The sequence below is a fragment of the Rhinoderma darwinii genome, chromosome 9 (genome assembly GCF_050947455.1).
Source record: "Rhinoderma darwinii isolate aRhiDar2 chromosome 9, aRhiDar2.hap1, whole genome shotgun sequence".
Lineage (NCBI taxonomy): Eukaryota > Metazoa > Chordata > Amphibia > Anura > Rhinodermatidae > Rhinoderma > Rhinoderma darwinii.
Genome location: NC_134695.1, coordinates 87,846,305 through 87,857,677, shown reverse-complemented (window position 1 = coordinate 87,857,677; position 11,373 = coordinate 87,846,305). Strand labels below are relative to the sequence as shown.

At 37.6% G+C, this 11,373-nt stretch overlaps 1 protein-coding gene across 1 annotated transcript; it reads right to left on the bottom strand.

The window, feature by feature from the left end:
• Window positions 1-215: 215 nt before the first annotated feature.
• Window positions 216-2,769, bottom strand: LOC142661133 (uncharacterized). Its single transcript, XM_075838418.1, has 3 exons — window positions 2,118-2,769; window positions 1,438-1,591; window positions 216-1,069 (listed from the first exon to the last, which is right to left on the bottom strand). The coding sequence occupies exons 1-3, from the start codon at window positions 2,143-2,145 to the stop codon at window positions 325-327; spliced, it is 927 nt and encodes a 308-aa protein (XP_075694533.1). The 5' UTR covers window positions 2,146-2,769; the 3' UTR covers window positions 216-324.
• Window positions 2,770-11,373: the final 8,604 nt, after the last annotated feature.

Below are 11,373 nucleotides of genomic sequence, written 5' to 3'. Positions count from 1 at the left end.
TGTGTATTTTATGAATCCCATGTCTGAATAGGGAGTATGATGTCTAGGTTGCCTTTCTTGGTTGAGCACACCATAGCATCTCAAACCACACAGTATTTACTAAATGAAAACGGCCACACTGTGAACAATCGTTATCGTCCCCTTGATGCCCTCCCGCATTTTGGCCTCCTCCCATCCAAATCAAAAAAAACACAAGTCAGAGTCATAAATTCAACGGAACTTTGATGGAACGTATGCACATCACAACTAAATACAAGTCGAATCATGTAAGTAACAAATATTAAATACCTGGTACATTAGCGACCAAACAAAAAACAAAACATACTACAATATGTGGAAGCGCGGGGGGCTTAATTGTGGATGCGACGAGGGGGCAGAGGAGGAGGTTGAGGTAGGGGGCATGTATGCCGCAGAGGTGGGAGGATGGATATGAAGAGGTGGGAGAGTGGACGAGTATGGGGTGGGCAAAGGGTTTGGGACATTGGGGTATGGGCGGAAAGTGGAAGCAGAGGGATGTCCATGAGTCCAGGGGGAAAAATAGGGATCGGGCTGCAGGGAGGGTGCAGAGGCAGGAGGTGGGGCGTGCGGCACAGCGGCAGACGTCTCAGCCCTACGGCCAGTTAGTGTTCGCAGGTGAAAAATGAGATCTCCCACATCGGGTAGGGGCTGGGGGGCCTCAAAGATATCGGCCAGGGCGAAGACACAGGTCATATATGCCGCCCGCCGAGTATTTTCCATCTCGCGGCATCGCCCACCAACGGCATTCCCGAAACTGGTGTATTGGTCTTCGGCCTCCACCCTCCGAATCATGCGCATGGCTTGGCCCTCTACCGTGTCACTTTGGTCTTCTGGCGTATGGCGCTTTCGGCCACCCACTCTTTGGCGCGGTCGGGAAGTAGCTGCCGTGGGGGCTGGAGAGGTGTCGCCACGCGGAGTTGCTGGTGCCGGGGTTGGCTGGTAGGGCGCATCTTCCTCAGCCACCATTGATGAGGAGCCTGCCACGGCCTGCTGCTGCACCTGGCCACGTGCACTCCGTTGTGGCGTCCGGGGTGGTACATTTCCGGACGTTCTGCATGGAAAAAAACGCTCATTGACTAAGGGGATTCAGAAGACATTTCTCCAACAGTTTGTCAGTCGCTAATCTCGTTAACATATCCTTTTGCCATTCTACACACACCCCAACTGACACCAATCTTTGGGGGGGGGGAAACTAAAGACGTATTCTCGTCATGAAGAGAATGAGTTACATAAGCAACACAGAGTGATATGTGATAATGTGTACGGTCAGGGGTCATTTTCGTGACAACACTGGCAAAAGGAAAACAAACATGTGGAATATAATCTTCACGCAATAGACATTGCATTACGTTATTTTTGAATCACATGTTTCATGCGCTCCCTTTTATAACCCAGGTGTGTGTGCGAATAGAGACTTACCTTCGTAGCTCCCTGCAGGGAATGAGGAAAGCCAGTTCCTCATAGTAGGCTATGGCACGGCCCCGTGAAGGAGAGGAGCCACTTGCAGGTGTCTTTGATAGCTGTTTGCGGAACCGGTCTCGTACTGTCCTCCACCGATTGCGCACATCATTTTCTGGAAAAGGAAGGATGTGTTTTAAATTAGGGCATAGTGGATGAAGTCAGGTGTATACAGCTCAATTGCGTCCTCTGGCCTGTCGTGAGGATATATCATCAATGCAACCACATCATTGGGGCAGAACTTGAGTAGACAGCAACTATGGCTACGCCTGGGTTGCCACCACCTCTTGCCATGGCAAAAATAGGCCACGACGCCACCAAGATGCTGGCAAACATCTGCCCATGCATTTAAATGTGCATATGGTTGTCCACGCTTGCAAAAGGTACTTCAGGTCGTTAAATGGAGTGTGTAAGGCAGGATTTAGTGCCGTCAATAGGCCATGTGCACATACCCTTACAGTCGGGGAAAAAGGGATCAGCAACTGCGCATGTGCCATAGTGACATGTCAAAAGTTGGGGTATGGTTTAGCAAGGCAGGAAAGGAAATTAGTGCTGATTTTTGCTAGCATGCTAATGATGCAAACCAACCTTTGGCAACAGTGTTTTGACCTCTCTGCATTACAAACTAAATGCAAACTTACCAATCACTCCCTGCTCCCTCTCCAGCATCCCGTCCCACTCGGGGTACAGTCCGCGGCACACAAACGACCATCCCTCGTCACGGGCGTTGCGGTCGCTGTAGGCAGCTATCGAGCTGTCCCAGATCTCTGGCCTACTATGCACCTATAAAAATCCCAAAAAATTGCATAATGCTGTTTGCTTGGTACTCTGGAATCACAGTGGAGCTGTTACATGGTGATCTGCCTTAAGAAAATGGACATTCTGCAGGTGCTGCTAGTGTTAATCCATACATAGTAGACATCTTGAAACAACATGACACAAACATATACATGTACTTACCAGATTAATGAGGGACGAAACCTCCATGTCCATACGTCTGTACCTCGACATGGCAGCCTGTGTTCAGAGTTGGCTCTTAACTTTTTTTAAATTCTCTGTCAGGCTGCAAGCCGAAAATGGCGTCTTCCTTTTGTAATATGCTGAATGCTGATGTCATATCCTGCTCCGGCAGGAAATACGCACCGCACCACTAACTAAATCCGCACCACACATAACATCTGCGGACTTCATTGCGGAATTTCGATTCTCCATTGAAGTGAATGGAGAACTTCCGCAATGAGTCCGCAACCAGTCCGCCACTGCTCCGCAACAGACAGAGCATGCTGCGGACACCAAATTCCGCTCCGCAGCCTATGCTCCGCAGCGGAATTGTACGCATCGTGTAAACGAACACTGCTAAATTAAAGTGAAAGTCAATGGAGAAACGGCTCCGCTGCGGATTAACGCTGCGGAGTGTCCGCAGCGGAATTTAAGTGAAAATCCGCTATGTGTGAACCCGCCCTTACTGTTTAAAATGGAGCTTCGGGCACTCTGTGTGTCGGATGCCTGTGCACCATACCATATTTTTCCCGAAGTATTGTATAAATGAAATCAGAAGCATACAAGGTTTAGTATTAGCACATACATTTCTTTGGGTGCCATATTTCGGTTTTCTACACCCCAGATTTGCAGTACAGTCATGTGCATAAGAAAGGAAAAGCTACGTCAGTATGAGCTTTACTGCAGTACAACATGTGTATGTAAGGTTAATCCTCTATTGACATCCCAATAATAAATGTATGAGACCAATTTTTCCCGGCTCTGAATGAGACAAAAAAAATCAACTTTTTCATACACTTTATTCTGTCTAAAGAACAAATGCAAAGCGGCTTTACAATAAATTCTCTGTCACAATTTGAAAACATGAAAACACAATTTAAGGAAAGAAAAGCTTCTTTGTCACAAATGAGACTCATTGCCATAAATACGGGGGAAAAAATCTGTTTTATTCCACGGGGTGATCTGCCGGCAAAGAAATATGTTTTGTTTACCAATTGAACACAATTTTCTGATTTTCTCTTCCATCTTATTCTACTTCACAGATGAAAATCCGTTTGGTTATAGTTTTCTAGATCACATTAAAAGAACAGAACATTGATATGTATTTACTAGAGTTATATACAGGAGGATTAAAAAGGGATAACACTGGAGACTTGGATTTATTGCCCTACAATGCCAGGGGTCCTTTAAGAGTGGGTAAGAAGTGAGGAGGCAATGCCAGGCAGAAATACAATCAGTATAAGGGCATGACCAGATGTGGCGTTGCAGATTCTGTTGCGGCTTTGCCTAAAATGTGCAGTAAATTGATGCGGACTAGCTGCTGCGTATTGAGGTGAAAGTACTTCCCTTCTCTCTATCAGTGCAGGATAGAGATATGGGACAGCCCTTTCCCTAGTAAAAGTAAAAGAAATTCATACTTACCGGCCGTTGTCTTGGTGACGCGTCCCTCTCTTGACATCCAGCCCGACCTTCCTGGATGACGCGGCAGTCCATGTGACCGCTGCAGCCTGTGATTGGCCTGTGATTGGCTGCAGCCTGTGATTGGCCTGTGATTGGCTGCAGCCGTCACTTAGACTGAAACGTCATCCCGGGAGGCCGGACTGGAGGAAGAAGCAGGGAGTTCTCGGTAAGTATGAACTTCTATTTTTTTTACAGGTTGATGTATATTGTGATCGGAAGTCACTGTCCAGGGTGCAGAAACAGTTACTGCCGATCGCTTAACTCTTTCAGCAACCTGGACAGTGACTATTTACTGACATCGCCTAGCAACGCTCCCGTATTTACGGGTGCACACACGTAGTCACCCGTAATTACGGGAGCCCCATTGACTTCCTCAGTCTGGCTGTAGACCTAGAAATACACATAGGTCCAGCCAGAATGAAGAAATGTCATGTTAGTAAAACCAATACGCTCCGCAGCACACATAACATGTACATAACATCTGCGGACTTCATTGCGGAATTTTGACTCTCCATTGAAGTCAATGGAGAAATTCTGCAATGAGTCCGCAAAAAGTCCGCTACACGTCCGCAACAGCCATTGTATGCTGCGGACACCAAATTCCGCACCGCAGCCTATGCTCCGCAGCGGAATTGTCCGCAACGTGTAAACGAACACAACTAAAAAGCTGTGGAAAGCAATGGAGTAACGTGTACGCTGCGGATTTCCAGAGCAATTCCGCCGTCTGGTCATGCCCTAAATGTGCAGTAATCATTACTAAGTTGTGAGGTAAAAAACCATTTGGACTTTCTTTTGTTTTCTTTTTACAGTAAGTACCATATCCCATATACTCACCCGATTATGGACTTTCTGATGAGTTATTTACTTGTCTGAGGATTGCGGAAAGTGATAACGGTTTAGAGCTCGTCACTTAGTCACCTAAACTAAGCTAAATATCTGTACTACAACAGAACGTTCTACACTAATATTATATATGTACCAGAATATAACTACTATAATACTGCCCCTATATACAAGAATATAACTATTATAATACTGCCCCTATAAACCAGAATATAACTACTATAATACTGCCCCTATATACAAGAATATAACTACTATAATACTGCCCCTATATACAAGAATAGAACTACTACAATACTGCCCCTATATAAAAGAATATAACTACTATAATACTGCCCCCTATATAGAAGAATATAACTACTATAATACTGCCCCCTATATACAAGAATATAACTACTATAATACTGCTCCCTATATACAAGAATATAACTACTATAATACTGCCCCATATGTACAAGAATATAACTACTATAATACTGCCCCTATGTACAAGAATATAACTACTATAATACTGCCTCCTATATACAAGAATATAACTGCTATAATACTGCTCCTACATACAAGAATATAACTACTATAATACTGCCTCCAATATACAAGAATATAACTGCTATAATACTGCCCCCTATATACAAGAATATAACTACTATAATACTATCCCTATATACAAGAATATACTAAAATACTGCCTCCTATATACAAGAATATAACTACTATAATACTGCCCCCTATGTATAAGAATATAACTACTATAAAACTGCCCCCTATATACAAGAATATAACTACTATAATACTGCCTCCTATATACAAGAATATAACTACTATAATACTGCTCCTATATACAAGAACATAACTACTATAATACTGCCCCCTATGTACAAGAATATAACTACTATAATACTGCCCCCTATATACAAGAATATAACTACTATAATACTGCCCCCTATATACAAGAATATATCTACTATAATACTGCCCCATATATACAAGAATATAACTACTATAATACTGCCCCCTATATACAAGAATATAACTACTATAATACTGCCACTATATACAAGAATATAACTACTATAATACTGCCCCATATATACAAGAATATAACTACTATAATACTGCACCTTTATACAAGAATATAACTACTATAATACTGCCCCCTATACACAAGAATATAACTACTATAATACTGCTCCTATATACAAGAATATAACTACTATAATACTGCCCCTATATACAAGAATATAACCACTATAATACTGCCCCCTATGTACAAGAATATAACTACTATAATATTGCTCCTATATGCAAGAATATAACTACTATAATACTGCTCCCTATATGCAAGAATATAACCACTATAATACTGCCCCCAATATACAAGAATATAACTACTATAATACTGCCCCCTATATACAAGAATATAACTACCATAATACTGCCTCCTATATACAAGAATATAACTACTATAATACTGCCCCTATATACAAGAATATAACTACTATAATACTGCACCTTTATACAAGAATATAACTACTATAATACTGCCCCCTATATACAAGAATATAACTGCTATAATACTGCCCCCTATATACAAGAATATAACTGCAATAATACTGCCCCCTATATACAAGAATATAACTACTATAATACTACTCCTATATACAAGAATATAACTACTATAATACTGCTCCTATATACAAGAATATAACTACTATAATACTGCCCCCTATATACAAGAATATAACTACCATAATACTGCCTCCTATATACAAGAATATAACTACTATAATACTGCCCCTATATACAAGAATATAACTACTATAATACTGCACCTTTATACAAGAATATAACTACCATAATACTGCCTCCTATATACAAGAATATAACTACTATAATACTGCCCCTATATACAAGAATATAACTACTATAATACTGCACCTTTATACAAGAATATAACTACTATAATACTGCCCCCTATATACAAGAATATAACTGCTATAATACTGCCCCCTATATACAAGAATATAACTGCTATAATACTGCCCCCTATATACAAGAATATAAGTACTATAATACTACTCCTATATACAAGAATATAACTACTATAATACTGCTCCTATATACAAGAATATAACTACTATAATACTGCCCCTATATACAAGAATATAACCACTATAATACTGCCCCCTATGTACAAGAATATAACTACTATAATACTGCTCCTATATGCAAGAATATAACTACTATAATACTGCTCCCTATATGCAAGAATATAACCACTATAATACTGCCCCCAATATACAAGAATATAACTACTATAATACTGCCCCCTATATACAAGAATATAACTACCATAATACTGCCTCCTATATACAAGAATATAACTACTATAATACTGCCCCTATATACAAGAATATAACTACTATAATACTGCACCTTTATACAAGAATATAACTACTATAATACTGCCCCCTATATACAAGAATATAACTGCTATAATACTGCCCCCTATATACAAGAATATAACTGCTATAATACTGCCCCCTATATACAAGAATATAAGTACTATAATACTACTCCTATATACAAGAATATAACTACTATAATACTGCTCCTATATACAAGAATATAACTACTATAATACTGCCCCTATATACAAGAATATAACCACTATAATACTGCCCCCTATGTACAAGAATATAACTACTATAATACTGCTCCTATATGCAAGAATATAACTACTATAATACTGCTCCCTATATGCAAGAATATAACCACTATAATACTGCCCCCAATATACAAGAATATAACTACTATAATACTGCCCCCTATATACAAGAATATAACTACCATAATACTGCCTCCTATATACAAGAATATAACTACTATAATACTGCCCCTATATACAAGAATATAACTACTATAATACTGCACCTTTATACAAGAATATAACTACTATAATACTGCCCCCTATATACAAGAATATAACTGCTATAATACTGCCCCCTATATACAAGAATATAACTGCTATAATACTGCCCCCTATATACAAGAATATAAGTACTATAATACTACTCCTATATACAAGAATATAACTACTATAATACTGCTCCTATATACAAGAATATAACTACTATAATACTGCCCCTATATACAAGAATATAACCACTATAATACTGCCCCCTATGTACAAGAATATAACTACTATAATACTGCTCCTATATGCAAGAATATAACTACTATAATACTGCTCCCTATATGCAAGAATATAACCACTATAATACTGCCCCCAATATACAAGAATATAACTACTATAATACTGCCCCCTATATACAAGAATATAACTACCATAATACTGCCTCCTATATACAAGAATATAACTACTATAATACTGCCCCTATATACAAGAATATAACTACTATAATACTGCACCTTTATACAAGAATATAACTACTATAATACTGCCCCCTATATACAAGAATATAACTGCTATAATACTGCTCCTATATACAAGAATATAACTACTATAATACTGCCCCTATATACAAGAATATAACTACTATAATACTGCCCCTATATCCAAGAATATAACTACTATAATACTGCCCCCTATATACAAGAATATAACTACTATAATACTGCCCCCTATATATAAGAATATAGCTACTATAATACTGCCCTCTATATACAAGAATATAACTATTATAATACTGCTCCTATATACAAGAATATAACTACTATAATACTGTTCCTATATACAAGAATATAACTACTATAATACTACTCCTATATACAAGAATATAACTACTATAATACTGCCCCTATATACAAGAATATAACTACTATAATACTGCCCCTATATACAAGAATATAACTGCTATAATACTGCCCCTATATACAAGAATATAACTACTATAATACTGCCCCTATATACAAGAATATAACTACTATAATACTGCCTCCTATATACAAGAATATAACTACTATAATACTGCCCCCTATATACAAGAATATAACTACTATAATACTGCCCCCTATATACAAGAATATAACTACTATAATACTGCCCTCTATATACAAGACTATAACTACTATAATACTGCCCCCTATGTACAAGAATATAACTACTATAATACTGCCCCTATATACAAGAATATAACTATTATAATACTGCCCCTATATACAAGAATATAACTGCTATAACACTGCTCCTATATACAAGAATATAACTACTATAATACTGCCCCCTACATACAAGAATATAACTACTATAATACTGCCCCTATATACAAGAATATAACTACTATAATACTGCTCCCTATATACAAGAATATAACTACTATAATACTGCCTCCTATATACAAGAATATAACTACTATAATACTGCCCCTATATACAAGAATATAACTACTATAATACTGCTCCTATATACAAGAATATAACTACTATAATACTGCCCCTATATACAAGAATATAACTACTATAATACTGCTCCTATATACAAGAATATAACTACTATAATACTGCCCCTATATACAAGAATATAACTACTATAATACTGCCCCTATATACAAGAATATAACTACTATAATACTGCCCCTAAATACAAGAATATAACTAATATAATACTGCCCCCTATATACAAGAATATAACTACTATAATACTGCCCCCTATATACAAGACTATAACTACTATAATACTGCTCCTATATACAAGAATATAACTACTATAATACTGACCCTATATACAAGAATATAACTACTATAATACTGCCCCTATATACAATATAACTACTATAATACTGCCCCTATATACAAGAATATAACTACTATAATACTGCTCCTATATACAAGAATATAACTACTATAATACTGCCCCTATATACAAGAATATAATTACTATAATACTGCCCCTATATACAAGAATATAACTACTATAATACTGCCCTATATACAAGAATATAACTACTATAATACTGCCCCTATATACAAGAATATAACTACTATAATACTGCCCTTATATACAAGAATATAACTACTATAATACTGCCCCTATATACAAGAATATAATTACTATAATACTGCCCCCTATATACAAGAATATAACTACTATAATACTGCCCCCTATATACAAGAATATAACTACTATAATACTGCTCCCTATGTACAAGAATATAACTACTATAATACTGCCCTTATATACAAGAATATAACTACTATAATACTGCCCCCTATATACAAGAATATAACTACTATAATACTGCTCCCTATGTACAAGAATATAACTACTATAATACTGCCCTTATATACAAGAATATAACTACTATAATACTGCCCCCTATATACAAGAATATAATTACTATAATACTGCCCCTATATACAATACATAGTATTCTTCCTAAATCCATAATAAAGTATTTCGGAAAGACCTTTTATAAATACAGAACTCTCAAATGATAATAAATGTTTCTGTCTCAGTGTTTTTAGAGAAAACTTTCAAAAGTTAAACCAACAACTTTTTCAACTTTGCCAATAAACTTCATTATTGCTTCTTCTTCTACTACTGAGGGGTTTCGGTCATGGAATCTGAACTCCACTGTGTTGATTGATTGATTGATTGAAACATCTTAATGACAAATTCCCTTACAGTTTACTCAGACACGATGTTCGAAGACCATGGCAGACACTGTGATCACTGCGCTTCACGGTAAGTCTGTAAATTACGGCTTTCAACTTTATTCAATTGTACAATCCAGCCGGCACTTTCTCTGTTTATTCCGATGGCCGTTATTAAATGAAAATAAAAATTCGGAATTTTAGACATTGACCATATAACAAAAATAGCAACAAAAAAGTCTTAGTAGCACCATCAAATAGTACTATGATCTTAATACTACTGGCTGCTCTACCTCCAAACTGCTATAACAGGGATTCCCAAACATTTTTTTTTTAGCCAAGTGAACCCTAAAAATTCTACTGAGGCACCATTACCCGATCCCCCTCCACAGTAGCTCCAGAGACCTCCTAGTTATGATATGAATTCTACGTGTCTCCTGTTATTTACTGAATGATGCTGCCCATTTGGTTGAGTTCTTTTTCCACCATCTACCACCTCTACTTTGAGTTTCCACCTCCTTCGCTTGCCTTGCCCTGTCATTACTACCTCTCCCACCATCCACTCCAAATAGGACCAGACCCAAAATTTACCTTCCTGAGACAGGAATATGTTCATGACCACTACAATTTCCCTTTTTCTACATTCCTTAGAAGGTGATAGAAATGTCATCACTAGGAGGCGACAAAGAGCAGAGAAGAAAGCTCCTCCCACAGCAAAAAAAATCAACTTGTAATTTAAAGAACGACCTCAGCATGTAATTTCGGAATTTTTACTGCACCAAAGATGTTAAAGTCAATGGAGAGTGGACTATCTCTTTATTTAAAGGGCCCTCACCCAAATAAAAGAGGCTTACTAATATAATCCCATAAATTCTAGGTGCCTATTATAGACTTATCCCTCCAATATGAATAAATCGCTGGCTGGTTCCTCTCTGAATCTTCTGTTGGATTAGTTGGCTTTGATATCAGCTATTTAAT